A 23,292-nucleotide genomic window follows, 5' to 3' on the forward strand; every position below is an offset into this window, starting at 1 on the left:
CATTCCTGTGGGTTCCCAAAAGCCATTGTCCCTACCTCCGAAGTGATGTGTGTGCTGATGGCTAGAGGAGTTGCATAAATAAACTCTTTTCCTATCTTCCATTATGGGAGGCATTTATCACTTTCCAAAAGGCCCCTAGTGAGGTGAAGATAGTTGACGATATGATAGTAGGGACTCCAACATGGTCACTTTCCCTCAATAATTCCTACACACACACACACACACACACACACACACACACACACACGCCTGGTTCTGATCCCCTAGGATCTCTGGGATTCATCCCAGGCTCCGAGCACTTTACCATGCGGCATCTCTTGGAGTTGGGAGTCCTCTGCCTCCATGTCGATATCCAGGAAGCACCACACTGGGTGCCCTACCTCGCTACCAAAGGCTGGCAGTTTTAGAGCCCGTAAAACGATGACTCTGTGCTCATCTTTGTTAGCTCTGCACACAAGGTAAAAGACTAGGAAGGAGTATCTCATGAGGCTTAAGAACCCAGGCATTAGAGTCTGCCATACTAAATGTGTAAATTATAATGATTTGATAAAAATTTTAAAAATGTGAGTGCCTTTTGAAGCAGCACTCTCTTTTCTAGGGAAAGACAGTAAGTATGCAAAGGTGATTTACTATGACATTGTAATTTAGGGGTGCCTGGGTGCCTGAATCCATTGAGCATCCAACTCCTTTTGTCTTTTTTTTTTTTTTTTAAGATTTTATTTATTTGTCAGAGACAGAGCACAAGCAGGGGGAACAGCAGGCAGAGGCAGAAGCAGGCTCCCTGATGACCAGGGAGCCCAGTGCAGGACTCCATCCCAGGACCCTTGGATCATAACATGAGCCCAAGGCAGATGCTTAACCAACTGAGCCACCCAGGAATCCCATGGCTGACTCCTGATTTCAGCTCAGGTAGTGATCTCAGGGTCACGAGATCAAGCCCCCTGCTGGGCTCCTTGCAGGGGATGGAGCCTGCTTAAGATTCTGTCTCTCCCTCTGCCCCTCCCCATCCTCTCTCTTCACGTCTAAGGAAAGACAGTTAAGTATGCAAAGGTTTACTGTTAAGTGTGCAACAGCAAAACACAGGGACAATCTAAATGTTCCTCAGTGGGGCCTTGAGTAAATACATTACAGTACATCCTTATGGTGGAATACTACACACCCATTAACAGCAAGGAGGTAAAACAGACTTGGAATCATGTTACAGTATGAGTTTTGAAAGCAGGTAATAATTTATTTTGTCTCATTTTCATTAAAAAAATATCTGTATAAAGGGGTACAGTTACTAAAAGGAATTAATAGTAGTTATTTTAGTGCATCATTAAAATCTGGGGTGATTTAAATTGCTTTTCTCTTTATTTTCAATTTTCACATGACATGAGGAATGTTAGTATGTTTAACACGTATCCTTTAAAAAAAAGAACAGTAAATGTCCAAGACAGAAAGCAGGGTCAGGTAGATAAGATGTCTACTTCAATACTGGCCAACCCCGGAGGTACTGGTAACAAGGCAGTAGACTGTGTTTTTCACCATGTTCCAGCCCTGACAGTGACACAGCATGAAGAAGCAAGAGGCCCTGGACTCCCAGGATCCCTTGGATGCACTCGGAAGAGTCTTCTTCCTGATGGGTCTGATCACCTTCTTAGTTTGGACTCAGAGCTGGCAGATATCCAGCAGCAGCAGGAGTCCCAGGCAGATGATAGCTGGGATGTAGGTGTTCGGTGACTCTTTCAGAGATGCCAAAGTGAAGATAGCCCCTGGAATGGAAAGTGAGGTCCCTGAGACTCCCTGACCCACTCTAGCTCAAACCCTCCCATTCAACACCCCCACCCCCCAACACATAAACAGACACACACCCCCTAAACTAGTTGCACTCATCTCTCTGGCCTCCAGAAGAGAACAGAACCAAGAATCAGAGGCCCCTTGAACTAATGTAGCCACTCTCAGAGGGCAAGAAAGAAAGAGGAATAAGCCTGCCAAGTAGGACGGGGAGGTAGGTAGATGGGCCAAATTTTAGAACAACTTCTGATCCTTCTCCCTTCTTAATCCTACTGGAGAGGAGGCGGCGCAGGGGTTAGTGGTGTAGATATGGGAAAGATCTGAAGATGAGGAAAGCTCCAGAGATGGAAAAGAAGGCCTGGGAAAGGGGTGGCCGTGGTGACAGCAATGGTGACACAAGACGAGGGGATACAGACAAGGCTGAAGACATCTGACCTTTGAAGCAGCAGCTGTCATTGTACATCAGCAGTTTGTGTGCGCCGAGCTGCTGGGAGGGGTTCCTCTAGAACTGCCTGTCACAGGGAAATACTCTGCCTTTCTGTTCAGGGACCCCAGTTTCTTTGCTTTCCCACCTGCCAGACACATAACTCCACGGCAGCTGCTACTTCATCCCCTCGCCTCAAGGGTAGGGGTGAGGAGAGAGGGGTAGGGGCTTTTAAGTTACAAGACATCCTCACCATGGGGATACTCTGCAGCCAAATGAATCAATGAGGTAGGAAGTATGTTTGAGACAGAATCATGTTATAGTATCTTAAGTTTAAAAAGCACCTGTCCTAGTCTAAAGACCATGGAAACTATAGTAGAGAGGGGAGTGTTCCTGGTTCCAGAAAAAAAAAAGGTGACAACAGTAAAGGGAACAGCCAGATCTTCTATTACCCTCTGCCAGAAGTCCCCATTTCCCCAGCGCAGTTGCACCCCCTTACCCATCATGAGCACGGTCAAAAGCAAGTTACTGATCTCTTGCAGCATCGGTGGGCCCAGGACCAGCAGCAGCCCAGCCAGCAGTTCGAGCCAGCCCACAGCCTCTTGGTAGCTCATGGGATCCGGCTGGTAGCCGAACACCTTCAACGGGAATACCTCAGCGAACTGCACAAACAGGGCTTTCTAGGGGCGGCAGGGAATGCCTGTCAGCCACACTCAAAGGTCCACCGCCTGGGCACTCCACGGGGGCCTTCTGTGTCTGCATCCTCAACTCCCCCAACAAAGGAGCTACCCTGCTAGGTCAGGCCCAGGGCTGAGGTCAGTCTGGAGAGGAGAGGGCCTCCCTGAGGGACTGAGCTTTGGAATCAGGAAACAGGCTTTATGCTCCAAGAATGGCCAGATGGTGGTGCAGAGGAGGACTAGTTTTCTCACCAGCCTCTCACTGGACTAGACCCCAGCCCCAAATTCCAAGACCAGGAAGTTAGGCATGCCACAGCTTCTCCTTCTTGCTGCCTGGCCCGATTTTCTTGAGGATACTATGACGGGAATATTGGGAGGCTGGGGAGAGGATGAAAGGTTAATTGTTGCTTATTCAACAGATTCCACTCTGAATATGGTATGCTGGGATCTGGACCCCACTGCAGTAGACACTGAGCAGTTAAGGAGCTCAAAGAGGCTCATTGTGCTGAGTCAGGCTCTGATCTGGGCCATATGACCACCACCCGCAGGCCCGCTACCTTTTCCTGCACCCTTACTCCCCACCTCGGCTCTACCCTCCCTACCCTGCTACCACAAAGAAACTTGAAGCTACCTGGCTCTGGGGATGTACTTCCCCAAACAATCCACCATCCTACACCAGGCCTGGGAGAGGGAGGCTGCAGGGATATCCAAGTCTGCTTTTTTGATAGGCTGGAGAGACTGATGGGCAGAACCACACGAAAGCTTTTCAGGAGTCTGGAACCAGCCAGGAGACAGGAGGAGGACTTGTAGACGTTCCTCTCTACCTCCATGGTAAGGGCTCTCCAGATTCTGATTCAGGAGAGCACCTAGATTGGCTCCTGCGTCTTGACTAGCTGTGTAACCTTTAGCAGATACACTTGACCTTCAGGGCGACTTTCCTACTCCACCAAGCGGGGAATAATAAATATTAAACCCGCTCCTCACGACCCTCCCAAGAACGCAGGCAAGCGGAGGAGAAGGGGACGGAGAGGGTGCTGGGTCCCCCGCTGCATTCTATCTTCCACCCACAGGGTCCGGACGCTTTCCTCTTCCCGCCCTAGGTTTGCGCGGGGGTCCCCCAGGGCTCTGCTGGAAGATCCGGCCCGCCCCTTCCGTCTAGGCAAGAGTCGGAGGACTCCGAGGAGCACCCTAGGAAGGCGCCCCCGTCTCAGTCGACGTGCTCTCCCCCTGCTCAGCGCCGTCTCGCCGGAAGGCAGGCGGGTCCGCGGGGCACCGGCTCGGGCAGGCGGGCAGACGGGCCGGAGACTGGCCGGGCGCCGGGGCCAGAGCCGGGGTAACTGCGGGGGACGCAGCACCCGCCGCCGTGCAGCCGCCCCCGCGTCCATCCGCCCGCCGCCCCCGCCCCGCCGCTCACCATCTGCTGGGACACGGGAGCCGAGATCTGCCCCGAAAGCTTGGCTGCCCCGGTTAGTGCAAAGAAGCCGCCCAGCAGGACGCGCAGAGCCGCGAGCCCGAGCGCCATGGCCGCCCAAGCCCTGCGGGAGCGAGTAGAGGGAAGAGGGCGCGGCAGGGAGGGGAGGGGAGGGCAGGGCTGGGCAAGGCAGGGCAGGGCCGGCCAAACCCGCCCCCTGCCGCCCGCTCTGTTCCTTCTTCCCCAGGGCTGGCAGAAGACCCGCGCCAAAGCTTCCCGCTCCTCGCCTCCCGAGGCTGCCGCCACCGTCTTTTCTGGCGGGGCAGTCCCATCTCACAGATGGGGACACTGAGGCCCACTGGCTCAGCTGACTAAACGGGCCCCTTTGAATTCAGTCTCCTGTTTCCCAGCCAGTACGGAGTCAGTCCAACAGGAGGATCTACACGTGCCTCGCAGAAGACCGGGACTTCCTTCCTGCCTGAGCCTCCCTAGCTTTGCCAGCTGACACCTAACCTCCGCGGGCCTCAGCGTCTGTATCTGTGAAGGCAGAGGAGCCTCTTCGTTCTGAAGAACAGGCCTAGTACAAAGTCTGGCACATGGAAGAGCTCAAAAGTTGTTACTAAGTTATGGAATCATTAGTAATAAACCAGTAACAAGTGGCTATAAATTGTTCTTTCCTATCTTTGTGTAAAATGAATTTTCCCTTGAATTTCCCTCAGCTGAAATTAAAATGTGAAAAGTGTTTGAAAATTCAGACACTTGAGGCTGCAGGAAGAGAGGCTTCCACTGAACAAAACCCTACAGGCCACTCCTGGCCCATCTGCTATTACCTGAGATCTGTCTAGACCTAGATGGACAAACTTGGTGGTGCGCCAGATTAAGTCAGCTGTCTGGTTTTTTCACTCCCTCCTCGTCCCCAGCTAACAATGTTTACATTTTTTAATGATACAAAAAAATTTAAAGGCCGTTCTCATCACACATGAAAACTATATTGTTTCAATGCTCATAAATAAAAAGTTGTACTGAAACAGCCACACTTGTTTGTGTATTGCACACAGCTGCAACCGCAGAACAGAGTAGTTGACACTGTATGGCCTACAAAACCTAAAATACTATCTGGCCTTTTATAGAAAACATTTGTCCAGCCCTGGTGGGGAGGGCCACAGAGACCCCTACAGGGGGCCTCAAATTCTTCTGCTGCTTCCATTTCTGGTTAGCCAAGCAGCTTGGATCTGAGTTTTTTACCTCCCCCCAACAGAGCTGCCTGGCTGAAGACTGCAATGGCCCATGTGTTTCTAAAGGCCAAGAGGTTTTAACATTCAGGTGTGCCGAGACATTATAAATGCCTTTTGTTACCCTCATTTTTGTCCCTAATCCAGAGTATCCAATCAATCAATCAAATAGCTAAATTTGCTACCTTAGACTAATAAAATTATATATAACTATTTATAAATGCATAATCATTAAATTCCTCAACAAAAAGAAAAAATATTACAATGCTTATTTAATCACTGAAAGCACATATCCACATTAGGAAATTATATTTAAGAGTACTTATACAAAATTTAACACAAAATTTTATAGACTCTGGTAATAAGCAATAGCCATGTTACTATTCTTTCTCCTTTACTAATTTTTCTATCCTTGGAATTAAAGATGTGACTGCAAGTCTTAGAGCAGGACCAGAAACCAATAAATTTCTTTGTTTTGACTCGGTCAGAGCAGAAAATGTAGCATCACATAAATAAATAGTTGAAAAGGGCAACAAAAACTTCATTGCCTTTTCATGGAGTTCTGGGTAACATGTCTTTGCATTTACCCAAAACTGAGTTACAGACATTGATTTAAATACTGATTGTAATTCCAAATCCGAAGATAACTGTACTAGTTTTTCTTCTTCAAAGTCCGTGAGATTACTATTTTGGTGATTCATAAAAGGATTAATTATCCACAAATTTCCTGAACGCAAATCATCTTCTGGTGGATAACAGTCGTGGAACATTTGAGAAAGTCCTTCCAGGTGCTCAGAAATAATGCTTGCAATGCCTCTCATATTTAAATCTGATGAGTTTAAGAATTCAGAAAATGAAGGGAACATGTCAAAATCATTCTCTTGTGCACGCTTCAACCACATTTTTAACTTTTCCTTAAATATATCCATTTTATTATACAAATTGAAGAGGGTAGTCATAGTTCCTTGGAGACTTGAATTGAGTTCATTTATAAGTGAAAAAATATCTGATAAATAGGCCAGCTTTGCAACCCATTCCTCATCAAGAAGATACTTGGCCAAATCGGAATGCTTCTGATTTAAAAAAATTTCAATTTCATGTCGTAATTCAAATAATCTTGTTAAAATTCTCCCTCTCGATATCCAGCGTACTTCAGCATGAAGTGGTAAATTCACATGCTCCGACCCCATTTCTTCACACAAAATTGTTAACATTCGTGAATTCAAGGCATTGCTCTTTATAAAACTTAAAATCTGTGCTGACTGTAAAAGGATTTCATGTAAGCATGGAGACAACTTTGCTGCTGCTAAATGTTCACGGTGAATAAAACAGTGTGTAAATGCCACAGTATTCGTGGCAATTTCTTGAATTTTCGCTCTGAAACCAGAACACCTGCCAGCCATGCTTGCAGCCCCATCTGTACAGAGACCAACACAATGTTTCCAATTCAGAGATTTACTGTCAATGTATTTATTTATTAGTTCAAATATTTCAAATCCAGTTATTTGAGAAGGCATTTCAATGCAACACAGTAATTCTTCCTTTATATCACTGCAATCATAATCAATGAAACGAATATAGCACAAAAGAAGGGTCATATTTGATATTTCTGATGATTCATCTACCTGAAGGGCAAACCACTTGGACTTTCTGACTTTTTGAATCAGCTGATCTTCAATGTCTGCAGAAAGTTCATCAATCCTGTGTCCAATCGTATTATTAGAAAGAGGAATGGTTTTCATTTTGTCTCCTGCACTTGAACCCAAAACTTCTGAACACATCTCTACTAAATATGGTTTAATTAATTCTTCAGCAATGGAGAAGGGCTTCTTGCTGGCAGCAATTTGAAAAGCAATTAAATAAGAAGCTTTCACAAGTGACTTTTCAACTAGTAAACACTTTTTTAAAGAACTATTTTGACATTCCATTTCAAGAGATTTTTGTTCAAAAAAATCTACTGGTTTGTTTTCTAATTCTGAATGCTTTGTCTTCAAATGATGAGAAAGATTTGCTGGTTTCATGTTTTCAGTGGATAAAATTTCTCCACAGATGACACACTGTGGCCTTGGTGAACTTTCTTTTGATCCTGGACAGACAATAAAACCAACTTTTAAATATTCCGCATCGTAAGTCTGGAAAAAACCTATTCTTTTTTTCTTTGCAGGTGGAGACTCAAGTTCCGCATCATGTTTCTCATTAGGCATAGGGAAATCTGCATGAAATATGTGAATCACTGTTATTTTCAAAAAAAATAAATAAATAAGCCATATCTTTATGCCTTCCCCCACACATTTTAAAATTTATATTTTATTACTACTTGTATTTGTCAAAGGAATACACTAAAGTTGAAACCCAAACCCCAATACTTCCATGGTGCCACTAAAAACTGAATTTCTCCTTGCCCAAAACTTGGCCACTAACTAAAGCAAAACTGTAGGCTGTAGTACATGAACTAGCAATGCTATGTATTCGATAGATTACTGGAATTAGGACTGAAGTCCACAGGATACATCAAATTAAGAAAAAAATTATTTTACTTTTAAAATTTTCAGAAAAAGGGGCACCTGGATGGCTCAGTGGGTTAAGGCCTCTGCCTTCAGCTCGGGTCATGATCCCAGGGTTCTGGGATCGAGCCCCGTGTCAGGCTCTCTGCTCTGCAGGGAGCCTGCTTCCCTTCCTCTCTCTCTGCCTGCCTCTCTGCCTGCTTGTGATCTCTGTCAAATAAATAAATAAAAGCTTTAATAAATAAATAAATAAATAAATAGAATTTTCAGAAAAAAAGGAAAACAAATGTTTCAAAAAAAGTTAAATCTGATGAATCAAGATGAAGATATTGATATACTAATATTCATTGTGCCGTATTTTCAATCTTTCCGAATTCTGAAATTTTTCCAAATTAAAGTTGAGGGAAAAAGTAAAGGTTAATTGTTAGAATACCCAGTGTCAATGAGGGTAAAGAGAAATGGGTGTTTTCAAAAGCTGATGTAATTTTTCAATTTTGTTGAAAAAAGCCTTAAAATTCTGTGATAGTTTTTGAATCTGAAATTCTACTACTTAGGATCTATCCTAAGGACATAATTAGTCAAGTGAACAAAAAACCATTTACACAACTTAAAACTGTTTATAATATTAAATAACTAAAAGCAATCTTAATGTCCAATCTTAAGGGACAGATATGTTGCAATCAATGCATCCATTAAGAATCTCAATGTATATTTAAATCTACATTGGTATGGAATGTTTCTGAGGAGCACTGTCAAATGAAAAAGTAGTTCACAACAGTTTATTTTAAACAATCCAATATTTAATCTAGAAATTTTTAAAAGATGTGTAACCACCCACATACGCTCATATTACTACTACCTTCCACATGCAAATGTGCATACAGTATAAATTCATGTACACAAAGAGTGCACCATTTTAACAGGAATATAAAGCAATCAAATTTACTCTGGAAAGAAAACAGGATTCTCCTTGACTCCTACCAAAACAAAGGCACCCTACATCAAAACTCATGATTATGTGTTGACAGACTATGCTTTTAAATACAGTATATTCTGGGTAGTAAAATTATTACTAAAAACAAAAATAAAAAAGTGCTTCGGGCAGAGTAGGCTACAGAACTAACTGAAAATATAAAGGTAGTGGCAACATGGACTGGGGCAATAATTTACAACCATTCCAGGTATGAATTAAAATAATTTCCCTGATCACCAATACCTCAGACACATAGTTATACTTTTAGTAAATGACAAATCAACTTACAGTATTTTTAAAAAGAGAACTAAGGTTAAATCACAAACGCTTTTCTTTAAAATCACTAATGCTTTTATATAAATATATATCTTAGTAGTTATAATAATTTGTACATTTAAAAAACAGAAGTACACGCACAGAGGAGATGTCTGCCCACTCTACACAAAATGTTGTCTGTGCAGATGGACTCAATTTGGTAGTTATTAGCGTTAATGAAAATAATTATAAAAGGAATAAATTAGATTTTCAAAGTCTGTGATCCAAGAATGAATGTTTTCACATTTAAGAAACTAAATGATTCTTTTTGCCTTTATTTAAAAAAACAGAAACAAACAAAACAGAATAACTTTCTACATATAAAAAGCATAAGGATACATACCTGTCTGACATTCCTTGTGTTGTGTATGTGGTTTGCAAGAGGTGGCCTTGGTCTGTGTGACAGGCTTGCACAACACTGCTTTGTTTTTTAAAAGCCTGGAAGACTGGGAAGATAGAAGTTTCAAGGCATCTGTCTGCATGATTCCCTAGTTAAAAAATTCAGAAGCCAAAAAGAGATGTTTTTTAGTACCTCATCACTGATCATAACTGTATCAATTGAAAGGTGGCACAAAACAAAAGAAATATAATTCCTCTGAAAGAGCAGTTGCAATGAAGAAGTTACTTTAGAAAATATACACTTATTCCTAATTCTTCTAATCAGTATCTGTCCCATTTATTAATTAAAAAAAAAACTCTGCCTATAGTAAGGACAACCAAAACAGTGAAAACAATCTTTGCTGATTAGGACAACTGGCAATTCAGAAAAATTAGATCTAATCTCAAGCCATATGCAAAAATATATTCCATATTGATTAAAGACCTCAACATTAAAAAATAAATAAAACTTTAAAATCACTGGAAAGGGGCACCTGGCTGCCTCAGTCAGCAGAGCATGTGACTCTTGATCTTGGGGTTGAGTTTGAGCCCTACATTGGGAGAAGAGATTACTTTAAATATCTTTCAAAACTTAAAAATAAATCAAATCAAATCACTGGAGAATTTTCAAATAACCAGAACAAGGAGAAAATATTCTCTTTTTAAAGATTTTTTTTAAGTAATCTCTTCACCCAACATGGGTCTCCAACCTACAACCCCAAGATCAAGAGTTGTATGCTCTACTGACCAGCCAGCCAGGCACCCCAAGGAGAAGGTATTCTTAAACAAAACACAAAAGAGTTAAAAACAAAATAGAAAAAACTAATACATTTGACTACCTTGATTTTTTTTTTTAAAGGTCTTTATACAAGAAAGTTGAAGGATAAGCAACAGAGTTGGAGAATGTACTGAAAACATGTTTTCCATTCAGTAAATATTTACAGCATGTTTACTGTAAACTAGGCACTCTTGTAAACCCTAGGGATACAGCAAAAAAACAAGACAGAAAATCCTGCTTTTATGGGCTCTACATTCTGTAGGGAGACATAGAAGATAAACAAGTAAAGCAAATATAATTCCAGGTAGTGATAAGTGTTATGAAAGAAAGAAAGAAAAAGAAACCAGGATAAGGGAATGGAGAGCAATGGTGCTGAGGAAAGATATTTTTGGAAGAAACATTGGAGCAGAGAGCTTTTGAATTCTCAAAAAAGCAAACCATGCAAAGGCCTGAAGTCACAGGACTCCAGGCAGTGGGATTATAGATGCAAAAGCCCTCAACTGGGAAAGAGTTTAGTATGTTTTAGGAAGAGAGATGAGTATAAAACTGAAATAAAGTAAGCAGGGGCTGGAATGAAATGTTTGAAGGAGGCAGAAGCCAAATTACATAGGATCTGGAAGGTCTTAGTTTTAAAAACAAGATATTAGGACTGTATTTTAAATGCGAAGGCAAGCCACTGCAGATTTTATTTACATTAACTTTTTTTTTTTTTTTTAAGACTTTATTTATTTATTTGAGAGCAAGAGCAAAAGCAGAGGCAGAGGGAGAAGCAGAGTCCCCACTGAGCAGGGCAGCTGATGAGGAGCTCAATCCCAGGACCCTGGGATCATGACCCAAGCCGAAGGCAGATGCTTCACCTTTAAGAGAAGGTGCCCCTACATTTACTTTTTAAATAGGCAACAGATGTAATAATTTTGAATTATGTAATAACAGAAAAGGTATAAAAACATATACATGAAGGGACACCTGGGTGGCGCAGTGGGTTGAGCCTCCAATTCTTGGTTTCAGCTCAGGTAGTGATCTTGGGGTGGTGACACTGAGCCCTGCCTCGGGCTCCATGCTCAGAGCAGAGTCTGCTTAAGACTTCTTTCTGGCATGCCTGGGTGGCTCAGTCACTTAGTGTCTGCCTTTGGCTCAGGCCTAGAATCAAGTCCCACAATGGGCTCCTTGCTCTCGCTCACTCTCTGATAAATAAATAAAATCCTAAAAAAAAAAAAGAAAGAAAGAAAAGACTCCCTCTCCCTCTGCCACCCCTCTCCGTGTGTGCTCTCTTAGATAAATATCTTTCTTTTTAAGTATATACATGAAAATTAAGTTTTCCATCTGTCTGTCTTCTCTATCCAGACTCAAACTTGAACACAACCATGTCCCCCCAGTTTCTTACACATCCTTGTAGAGATGCTCCCTGTAATTAAGTAAGTTGCTTCTGACTACAAATTGGCAGCATATTATCGGGGATAACATGCACTGTGCTTACAGCAAGCTATCATAGAGGTACATTTACATAACTTTGTATAAAGCTTCCCTAGGAGCAGCTTTACACACTGAATGTACCACAGGTAACCCAAAGAGTCTCTGCAGCTCAACAGTGAATGTTAAAAATATTTGCTATTACAAAGAATGCTATAATAAATATCCCTACATATAAATTAATCCTACATGTGCTAGTATATTTATAGAATAAGGTATTCTAAGTGCAGTTTGGTGGGTCAGAACATTTTAATTATGATGGTACAGCCAAACCGCTTTCCACAGAGGCATAGTGTATCAAATTATATGACCTTCAGCAATGTATGTGAGCCTGTTTCTCAACACTCTAGTTAACACAGTACTATGAAACTTTTTGCTATTTCTCAAGAAATGAAAAATTACCTAACAGTAGTGTGGTTAGGCATTTTGCATGTGTAAGAATTACTAGGTTTTCCTCTTCTGTGAACTATCTACTCCTGTCTTGTACCGTGTATTCCTCTAGCTTTTAAAAAATTTCCATGTGATGGGGCGCCTGGTTGGCTCAGTGGACTAAAGCCTCTGCCTTCAGCTCAGGTCATGATCCCAGGGTCCTGGGATGGAGCCCCGCATCGCATGGGTGGGGTGTCTCTGCTCAGCAGGGAGCCTGCTTCCCCTCCTCTCTGCCTGCCTGCCTCTGCCTACTTGTGATCTCTGTCAAATAAATACATAATATCTTTTTAGAAAGACCTTCTATGTGTATTTTTTGAATGAGCACTGTAACATATGACATAAAATTCAAAGATTTAAACAGGAAACAATGAAAAAACAGTAATTTCCCTTCTTAAAATTCTGCCTTGGTCATTCAGTTCTCCTCAGAGGCAACCAGTATTATCTATTTACTGCCTGACTTTCAGAGTTTTTCTATACATATGTACAGGCATGTGGTGTGTGTGTATGTGTGTGTTTAAAATATAAATGGCAGTATGCTGTATCATTTTGTCTTTTTCATTTATTATATATGAGACTGCTCTATGTACAGATATAGCTACCACATTCTTTTTAAGCACATAGTATTCCACTGTATGGATATAGCATATTTATTTTAACTACAGTCTCCAAAGAGTTGCTGCATATGCTTGTGAAGGGAACTCCACTTACCAGCCCACGTGACTTAAGTATGATCTAGGAGAGGGGTATATTTCAGGCCCTACCCATGTAGGCCTATTTTTTTTTTCCTAGTTCACACAGTAACTCAGGATGAACTCACAGTGGCTCTGACTACTGATGAAACAATTTGTTTGTTTTCAAGCCTTTGCTACTACAAACAATGGCTACTGCAATCATCCCTGTATATACTTTATTTCATAAATCTGTGAAATGTATCTGAAGGATAAATTCCTAAAAATGGAGTTCCTTGGTAATATTGTATTTACATTTTAAATTTTAACAAGTTTTACTAAATTGCTCTCTGTAGCAGTTTTACCAACTGCTATTGACAATATGTAAAAATGCCTTAACAGTGTTATCCATCATTTTTATCTTTGCCAATCTGATAAAACTGTAGTTCTAACTGGCATTTCTCTAATTCTGAAGTTGAATATATTTGCCTATGTTTAAGAACAATTTTTATTTCATAGTCTGTAAACTGAAGGATCATAGTTTTGCCCATTTTCCTAATGGGTGCTGGGTCTTTTTGTTGATTCACAGAAGTTCTTTACATATGAAAAAAAAAGCCTTTTATGACATTAATTGCAATCTTATAATTTTTTTCCATGTCTTTTGATTTTGAAATGTAGCTGAATTTCCCTAAAAAAATCTTTTATGGCTTCTGGGTTATATGACATATTTAGAAAGACTCCCCACTTCTGCATTTAAATTCTTTCCTGAATTTTTCCCTACTTTATTATTTTTTTATATTTAAGTATTTTCTCCATCTGGACTTCCTTTTAGTGTAACTTGTAAGGTAGAAATCTAATTGCATTTTCTTCTATATGTACACTCAATTGTCATAACACTATTTACTGAATAATCTAAATCTCCTACTGATCTAAATGCCATCTCTATTATTTCTAAACTTGCATATATATTTAGATCTATTTCTGGACTTTTTTTTTTTTTAAAGATTTTATTTATTTATTTGACAGAGAGAGAGATCACAAATAGGCAGAGAGACAGACAGAGAGAGAGATGAGGAGAAGCAGGCTCCCTGCTGAGCAGAGAGCCCTATGCGGGACACGATCCCAGGCCCCTGGGATCATGACCTGAGCCGAAGGTAGAGGCTTAACCCACTGAGCCACCCAGGCGCCCCTCTGGACATTTTTTTTTAAAGATTTTATTTATTGGTTTATCTGACACAGAGAGAGAGCACAAACAGGGGAAGCGGCAGGTAGAGGGACAGACAGAAGCAGACTCCCCTTGGAGCAGGGAGCCTGATGTGGGTCTCAGTCCCAGGATGCTCAACCAACTGAGTCACCCAGGATCCTCTGGACTTCTTTTCTATTGAGGTGTCTGTCTGTTCATGGCTTTAGGATCAGTTGTTTTAACTATCTACCTTTATAAAATTTAGTTTTACTATTGTTTTGGAAACTAGCTCCTCCCCCTTTTTTACCCTTATTTTTCAGCATTTCAGTGAAGGTTTTAAGGAGTGGAGTGACACAATCTGATTTGCTTTAAGATCATCCTGCTAACAATATGGAGGGAAAAAATGCAAAGGGCAAGAATGGAAGCAGGAAGACAAGTAGACAGTCACTGAAATGTAGCAGAGAAAAGATGATGCTGCCTCAGACAAAGGAAGTAGCACTGTAGTGGTAAGAAGTAAGGAACATTAGAAGGGAAAATAAAAGTATTCTGAGGGAAAATAAAATTGTTCTGATTTAGACGTATTATTTGAGATGGCTATTAATCAGTTAAGTGTATATGTCAAGCAGGCAATTGGATATATGAATCTGGAGTTCAGAGGTCATGGCAAGAGAAATAAATCTAGGAGTAAGCCACCATCTACATGGTGTTTAAAACCACAGGACTGTATTGAATCCCTGGGAATGATGTTGACTAAGAAAAAGGTCAACGGAGGAATAAATAAGGAAGATGTGGTTCATATACACTATGGAGTATTATGCCTCCATCAGAAAGGATGAATACCCAACTTTTGTAGCAACATGGACCGGACTGGAAGAGATGATGCTGAGTGAAATAAGTCAAGCAGAGAGAGTCAATTATCATATGGTTTCACTTATTTGTGGAACATAACAAATAGCATGGAGGACACGGGGAGATGGAAAGAAGGGAGTTGAGGGAAATTGGAAGGGGAGATGAACCATGAGAGACTATGGACTCTGAAAAACAACCTGAGGGTTTTGAAGGGGCGGAGGGGTGGGAGGTTGGGGGAACCAGGTGGTGGGTATTAGGGAGGGGATGTATTGCATGGAGCACTGGGTGTGGTGCAAAAACAATAAATGATGTTACACAGAAAAGAAATTTAAAAAAAAAGAAAAAGGACTAGTATAGGGGTGCCTGGGTGACTCAGAGGGTTAAGCCTCTGCCTTCAGCTCAGGTAATGGTCTCAGGGTCCTGTGATTGAGTCTCAAATCAGGCTCTCTGTTCAGCAGGGAGTCCTGACTCCCCCTCTCTCTCTGCCTGCCTCTCTGCCTACTTGGGATCTCTCTCTCTGTGTCAAATAAATAAATAAAATCTTTTTTAAAAAAAAGAAAGAAGAAGAAGAAGAAAAAGAAAAAAGACATGTATGCTGACCTGGAAATTGAAGAAGATATTTTAAGAAGAAAGGGGAGATCAACTGTATCAAATATTACTGAAAGGATAGGTAAAATGAGAACTGAAAATGACCACTGGATTTGCAAAATAAAGGCTGATAGCAACCCATTCCAGTGGAATGGTGCAGACAAAGCCTGACTTACGAGAGCTAAGGAAAGATAACAGGTAAGGGAATTGAGGCAGTAAGTAGGGGCCACCCTTAAAGATTTTCTAAAATGGAGAGCAGAGAAATAGGACAATAGCCAGAGCTCTATGCTGTTAAAGAATTTTTCTTACAGATATTAAGTATTACTGCATGTTTTTGTATCAGTGAAATTGAGTAGAAAGAGGTGGGGGGCAAATCCAGAGTATATAAAGAAATTCTATAAATCAATAAAAAAAAATTCAACATAAAAATAATGAAAAATTAATAACAAGAAATTCAAAGAAAATTCAAATGTTCAAAAACTTAGAAATATAAGCAAACATGCTAGAAATTAGTGACCTGCAAAGTAAGACAGTAAGATATTACTAAACAGATTGACAAGAAAAAAAGTTTAAATCTGACATTAAATGATAGTGAGGCTGTGGGAAATGAGTACAATCATAAACTGCTGGTGGTAAAAAACCGAAATAGCCATTTTAGATACTAAAAATGCAAATATTCTTTGACTCCAAAATTCCACTTTTCCATATCTACAACTAGACAAACAACTGTACATGTGCACATGGAGATATATGCAAGAATGCTCATTGTAGCAGAGATTTTTTAGGTTAAAAACTGGAAGCAACCTAATGTTCATCAATAGGGCAATGATTAAATAAAATGTGTTATTATACAGCAGTCAATAAACTAATAAACAGGGCGCCTGGGTGGCTCAGTGGGTTAAGCCGCTGCCTTCGGCTCAGGTCATGATCTCAGAGTCCTGGGATCGAGTCCCGCATCGGGCTCTCTGCTCAGCAGAGAGCCTGCTTCCCTCTCTCTCTCTCTGGCTGCCTCTCCATCTACTTGTGATTTCTCTCTGTCAAATTAATAAATAAATAAAATCTTTTTAAAAAAAAATAAAAATAAAAATAAACTAATAAACAAATTCAGTAAAGTCACAGGATACAAAATTAACATACAGAAATCAGTTACATTTCTACACACTAATAATGAGCTATTAGAGAAAATGAAAAAACAATCCCACTTATATATGCATCAAAAAGAATAAAATACCTAAGAATAAATTTAATCAAAGAGATAAAAGATCTGTACCCTGAAAACTATAAGACACTGATAAAAGAAACTGAAGAAGCTACAAATAAATGGAAAGCTATACCATGCTCATGGGTTAGAAGAATTAATATTGTTAAAACACCCATACTACCCAAAGCAATCTACAAATCCAATGCAATTGCCATCAAAGTATCAACAACATTTCTCACAGAACTAGAACAAAGAATCTTAAAATTTGTATGAAACCACAAAGTTCTTGACTAGCCAAAGCAATCTTGAGAAAGAAGAACAAAGCTGAAAGTATCACACTCCCTGATTTCAAACTATACTACAAAGCTATAGTAACCAAAATAATATGGTACTGGCATGAAAAGAGACACACAGATCAAATGGAATAGAACAGAGAGCCCAGAAATAAACCCACCCATATATGGTCAATTACTCTACATCAAAGGAGACAAGAATACACAGTGAATAAAAGACAATGTGTTCAATAAATGGTGTTGGGGAAAACCCAACAACTACATGTAAAAGAATGAAACTAGGGACTCGTGAGTGGCTCAGTTGGTAAGGCATCTGCCTCTTAATCTCAGCTCTGGTCTTGATCTCAGGGCTCTGAGTTCAAGTACCACAAGAATGAAATCAGACCACTATCTTACACCACATAGAAAAATAAATATCCAGGGGCGCCTGGATGGCTCAGTGGGTTAAAGTCTCTGCCTTCAGCTCAGGTCATGATCTCAGGGTCCTGGGATGGAGCCCAACATCGGGCTCTCTGCTCGGCAAGGAGCCTGCTTCCCCCACCCGCTCTGCCTGCCTCTCTGCCTACTTGTGATCTCTGTCAAATAAATTAAAAAAAGAAAAAAAAAAGAGCAGAAACCATAAAACTCCTAGAAGAAAACACAGGAAGTTAGCTATCTTGAAACATTTTTAACTTATTTATTTGCGAGAGAGCATGAGCAGGGGAAGGAACAGGGGAAGGGAGAGGGAGAAAGAGAATCTCTCAAGCAGACTCCTTGCTCTGCACAGAACCCTCTGCAGAGAGGGCTCAATCTCACGACCCTGGGATCACAACCTGACCCAAAACCAAGAGTTGGACACTCAACCGACTGAGCCACCTGGGCACCCCAGGAAGTTAGCTACCTAACATCAATATTAGCAACATTTTTTTGGCAAGAGCAACAAAAACTAAAATAAACAAACAGAATTACATCAAATTAAAAAGCTTCTACACACACTTGGGGCGCCTGGGTGGCTCAGTGGGTTAAGCCGCTGCCTTCGGCTCAGGTCATGATCTCAGGGTCCTGGGATCGAGTCCCGCATCGGGCTCTCTGCTCAGCAGGGAGCCTGCTTCCTTCTCTCTCTCTCTCTGCCTGCCTCTCAGTGTACTTGTAATTTCTCTCTGTCAAATAAATAAATAAAATCTTTAAAAAAATTTAAAAAAAAGCTTCTACACAGAGAAGGAAATGATCAACAAAATGAAAAGGCATTCTACTGAAAGGGAAAAAATATTTGCAAATCATGCATCTGATAAAGGATTAATATCCAAAACATATGAAGAACACACAACTTAATATCAAAAAAATAAGCAACCCAATTACAAAATGGGCAGAGGACTTCAATAAGCATTTTTCCAAAGAAGACATACAGATTGTCAACAGACACATGAAAAGATGATCAACACCATTCATCATAGGGAAAGAAAAATAAAAACCACAATGATTTATGACCTCAACCTGCCGGATTAGATATCACAAAAAAGAAAAAATTACAAGTGTTGGCAAGGATGTAGGGAAAAAACCTACACAAGTGACTACTTGTGTAGTCACTGTGGAAAACGGTATAGAGTTTCCTCAAAAAATGAAAAATAGAACTACCATATGATCCAGCAATTCTACTTCTGGGAATTTATCTGAAGAAAACGAAAATACCAAAGTAAAGAGATAGATGCACCTCAAAGATCACTGCAGCATTATTTACAATAGCCAAGATATGAAAGCAATCTAAGTGTTCATTGATAGATGGATGGATAAAGATGATGTGATACATACACACACACACACACACACACAGGAATGTAACTCAGCCATAACAGAGAATCTTGCCATTTGCAATAACACAGATGGACCTAAAGGGTATTATGCAAAGTGAAATAAGTCAGAGAAAGACAAATAAGTGAAATGAGTCAAACAGAGAAAGACAAATGCCACAGGATTTCTTTCACTTGTATATAGAATTTAAAAAACAAAACAAACAAAACAAAACAGAAACAGACTCATACAAAAAGAAAACTGTTGGTTATCAGAGAGGGTGGGGGGGCAGGCGAAACAGGTGAAGGGGATTAAGAGGTACAAACTTCCAGTTATCAATAAGCCATGCGGATGCAATATACAGCATAGGAAACATAATAATACTGTAATGACTTTGTATGGTGACAGATGGTAGCTAGACTTACTGTGGGAATCATTTTGTAACGTATAAAATACCAAATCACTATGATGTCCCAATAAACTCCTGAAACTAATAGGATACTGTACATCAATTATACTTCAATTAAAGGAAAAAACTTAGGGGCACCTGGGTGGCTCAGTCGGTTGAGTTTCTGATTCTTGATTTTGGCTCAGGTCAAGATCTCAGGGTCATGGAATCACTTAGCAGTGAGACTGCTTGAGAGTCTCTCTCTCCTTCTCTGCTTCCCCCACCCTGCGCTCTTGCTTTCTCTCTCTAAAATAAATAAATCTTTTACAAAGAAACTTGCTTTTTTAAAAAAGATTTTATTTATATTTTTTGACAGAGAGAGAGATAGTGAGAGAAGGAACACAAGCAAGGAGAGTGTGAGAGGGAGAAGCAGGCTTTCCGCTGAGCAGGGAGCCTGATGCAGGGCTGGATCCCAGAACCTGGGGATCGTGACCTGAGTCCAAGGCAGATGCTTAATGGCTGAGCCACCCAGGTACCCCAAGAAACTTATATTTTAAAAGAAAAAAAAAAGATAAGAGGAAAAAAAAAAAACTAAGCAAGTAAGCCCAATCTAACAATGGTTAATTCTCAATGATGTGACTACAGTAGAGCAGGAATTAGCAAAGTATGGAGTGGACCAAGTCCTGCCCACCACCTGTTTCTGTAAATATGATTTTATTGGAATGCAGCACTCACTAGTCATTTATGGACTGCCTGTGGCTACTTCTGCTCTACAATAGCAGAGATGAGGAGTTGCAACAGAGTCTGTATGTCCTGCAAAGTCTAAAACATTTACTACCTAGATCTTTATAGAAAGTTTACTGACTTCTGCAGATTTTCTTCTTTGTACTGTACTGTATCTCACCTTTCCCTGAAATTTAAGACTATTTATATAACTTGAAGGAGATTCACACTAAAGTCCCACAGAACCAAAGAAAAGATTCTAAACTATCAGGCTTTTAAACATTGTAAGAGTACTACATTACTTATCACTATACTTGCTATAGAGTAAACTGAAAATATTAATCAGAGCTAAATTGGTGAATTATAAAGGTACTCCATATAGGGGAAAGAATATATAGGGCAGTCATATTTAATACAAGAGATGAATTCCCGAAAACCCTGAATAATTCAAAACTAACTATCCCATACATATAGAAGAGGGATGCAGTCTCAGAATATATAAATCTACAGCCAATATAGAATGCTCTTATTTTTTTAAAGATTTCATTTATTTATTTGAGAGAGAGAGATGGAATACGCGAGCAGTGAGGAAGGACAGGGAGAGGGACAAACAGACTCCCCGGCCAAGCAGGGAGCCCCACAAGGGGCTCAATCCTAGGACCCTGAGATCATGACCTGAACTGAAGGCAGACTTTTTTTTTTTTTTGAAGAGTTTTATTTATTTGTCAGAGAAGATAGAGTACACACAGATAGGGAGTGGCAGACAGAAGGAGAGGCAGGCTCCCCACCAAGCAAGGAGCTAGATGCAGAATTTGACCCCAGGACCCCAGGATCGTGACCTGAGCAAAAGGCAGTGGTTTAAATGACTGAGCCACCCAGGCACGCCTACAGAATACTTTTATAATACATACTAATAACATATTAAGCATAGTATATTAGTATAGTAAAAATGTAGTATATTAATACCTTAATTATATGGTTATAATGGTTAATAACAATTATTAATTCTGTAACACAGCAACTTACTGGTTATGTAATTTTAAAATATAATGTATAATACAAAGTTAATTGTATTTCATTAACTAATATAGTATTCTGCCTGAAAATAAATATTAGTTACCATTAACAACTTCCAACAACACAAGTAAGGACAGAGTTAAAAAGTATCAAATTAGGAGAAGCTCTCTCCCTATCAGGGGGAAGGCTAGTCCGAGTCCTTGAAAGACTTCTGCTAATGAATGGATCTAATGTAGCTGGTTCTTTTCGCTCATTTTTTTTTTTCACATAAGATTTTTTTTTTATCACTTTAGATTTCCTGATATACAGACACACTGTCCATTTTTAACCTTGCCACCATGAAACAGCAATCCACATTTGGATCATTTCCTTTAACATTAGCAACTGTCGCTGGAATATGGTCAAAAGCATATGCCAGTTACTTCACTGTCGGCTGTTGTGCTGAAGGCCCGGGCTAACTGCTGGGGCCCGGTTTTCCTAATTCTAGCAAGTTTTCCCTTATTAATCCATGGAAAACAACCCAAGCAAAATGTCAACATCCCTTTCACCAACCTTGCACAAATGCACCTTCTTTACCACTTTCACAGGTCCTCTATTAGGTGTGAGGCTGTCTTCCAAGTTAAAGCCTCTTTAGGTTATGATAAAGCTGAAATGTTTCTGATAGCTTCTGTTAGCAGATATAGCTTGCCTGCTCATTTTTATTTTCTTAAAACCTCAGTAGGCTTTAAAATTGGAAATCCAGCCATGACTTGTAGTAAACCTTTTTGTCTCACTTTCAATTCCTTTCAAATCATCAAAAACACTTCATACCTTAACACAGGCAATGGCTTGGCCTTAGGGACACATTACGGCAGCACTGATCTTGCAGCAGTGCTGCTGGCATTTCTTCCCATTTATTTCATTATTTTTGTAAGGCTATATTTTTATGCAAACTAAATGATGTGCCTTCTTTACTGATGCATTTGTTTTTTGAGCATTATCTCTACTATTCTGCAGGTTTCACTCTCCTAAATGAACAGCCTGGGGATTCACAGCCGAGGCCTGGCCTTCATCACAGAGTTTTAGAATACCTAACTTCTGCTCCAAAGATACTGAATTTGGGCCACACTTTTAAGCACTAGCACCACTACTTAATGTACCTGAATGACATTATTATATGATATATAAAAATATTCTTAATTGTACCAAAACAAACATTAAGAGAACAGCCAAACACAGTTACCAAAAACATTAACCCAAAATCTGATACATTAAGTTCATAAGATACTGACAAAGGATCATGGGAATTTTGTTTCCTGCTAAAACAAGACACAGACAACAATGACATAGTTTGCAATCCTTTCAGCCTGCCAGATTTGAAATTATGCATTTCTTCAAAATATTTTTTTTAATTTTGGAAAGTTTCACAATATTTCAAATTTGAGACATAAAGTGGGAATTTAAATGTATTTTTACTATGCACTATTTTCAGTCTTACATAATTTGAAGATGCATAAAACAACACTACACTGAACTTTTTCAAGAGACTTTCTTTCTCTTTCTTTCTTTCTTAAGTAGGCCCCACACCCAGCATGGAGCCCAACACAGACCTTGAACCCTGAAAGCAAGACCTGAGCTGAAATCAAAAGTCAGACACTTTGACTGAGCCACCCAGGCGCCCAAGAGACTTTTCAAGTTTTAAAGAAAAATACTTGAATGTAGTAAAAGAGAAAAATAAGAAAAATAAGCAACCAGATGGAAATAACAAATATTTAAAGAAATTAAGGAGTGAAAACACAATGAAATGAATCAGAAACCCATTCTTATTAATGATGTAACTTTAAGATCCCAAAACAAAATTAGTACATAATAGGTCACTCTTTTTTTTTAAAGACTAAGCTGCAAATAGAAATATATTCAGGTATGTATTGGAATGCTACACCCAAAATGAAAATAAACACAAGTGGCATTATGAGGAAAAAGATTAACAATAAAACTTACATCTTCGATGATCTTTGCTGCCTCTTTAGTAATTGTACCTGTTGTAAATTAAAACATACATTATCCCCCAGAATATACAGATGTAAACACTGAGACCAAGATATTACTTTCCTCTTACTAAGGTGGGCCAGAGTCTAGTCCAGAATTTCACCAAAAAATGGTCCAAGGAAACTAGGCATCAATGTTACCTGGGATGCCTGGTAAAGGAAAGATTCTTGGACCTCAATCTCATCCAGATATATTAAAATCACCAGTGATAAAGGCAACT

The 23,292-nt window shown here is 40.0% G+C and overlaps 2 protein-coding genes across 7 annotated transcripts in view; both read right to left on the reverse strand.

Moving 5' to 3' along the window:
* Positions 1–1,206: 1,206 nt before the first annotated feature.
* On the reverse strand, positions 1,207–5,654 carry TMEM35B (transmembrane protein 35B). Its single transcript, XM_059136489.1, has 3 exons — positions 4,292–5,654; positions 2,700–2,880; positions 1,207–1,754 (listed from the first exon to the last, which is right to left on the reverse strand). Exons 1-3 carry the CDS (start codon positions 4,397–4,399, stop codon positions 1,651–1,653), a joined length of 393 nt encoding a protein of 130 aa, XP_058992472.1. The 5' UTR covers positions 4,400–5,654; the 3' UTR covers positions 1,207–1,650.
* Positions 5,655–5,772: 118 nt separating this feature from the next.
* The window catches only part of ZMYM6 (zinc finger MYM-type containing 6), a 43,260-nt gene continuing 25,740 nt past the window's right edge, over positions 5,773–23,292 (reverse strand). For all 6 annotated transcript variants that reach the window (XM_059136488.1, XM_059136487.1, XM_059136484.1 and 3 more), the window contains 3 exons: positions 23,025–23,062; positions 9,656–9,800; positions 5,773–7,732 (listed from right to left, as the gene is read on the reverse strand). In XM_059136488.1, coding sequence (XP_058992471.1) covers positions 5,901–7,732; positions 9,656–9,800; positions 23,025–23,062 — 2,015 coding nt within the window. In that variant the 3' untranslated portion in view covers positions 5,773–5,900. The remainder of the gene's footprint in view (positions 7,733–9,655; positions 9,801–23,024; positions 23,063–23,292) is intronic.

The sequence above is a fragment of the Mustela lutreola genome, chromosome 10, assembly GCF_030435805.1.
Source record: "Mustela lutreola isolate mMusLut2 chromosome 10, mMusLut2.pri, whole genome shotgun sequence".
In the NCBI taxonomy this organism is placed as follows: Eukaryota; Metazoa; Chordata; class Mammalia; order Carnivora; family Mustelidae; genus Mustela; species Mustela lutreola.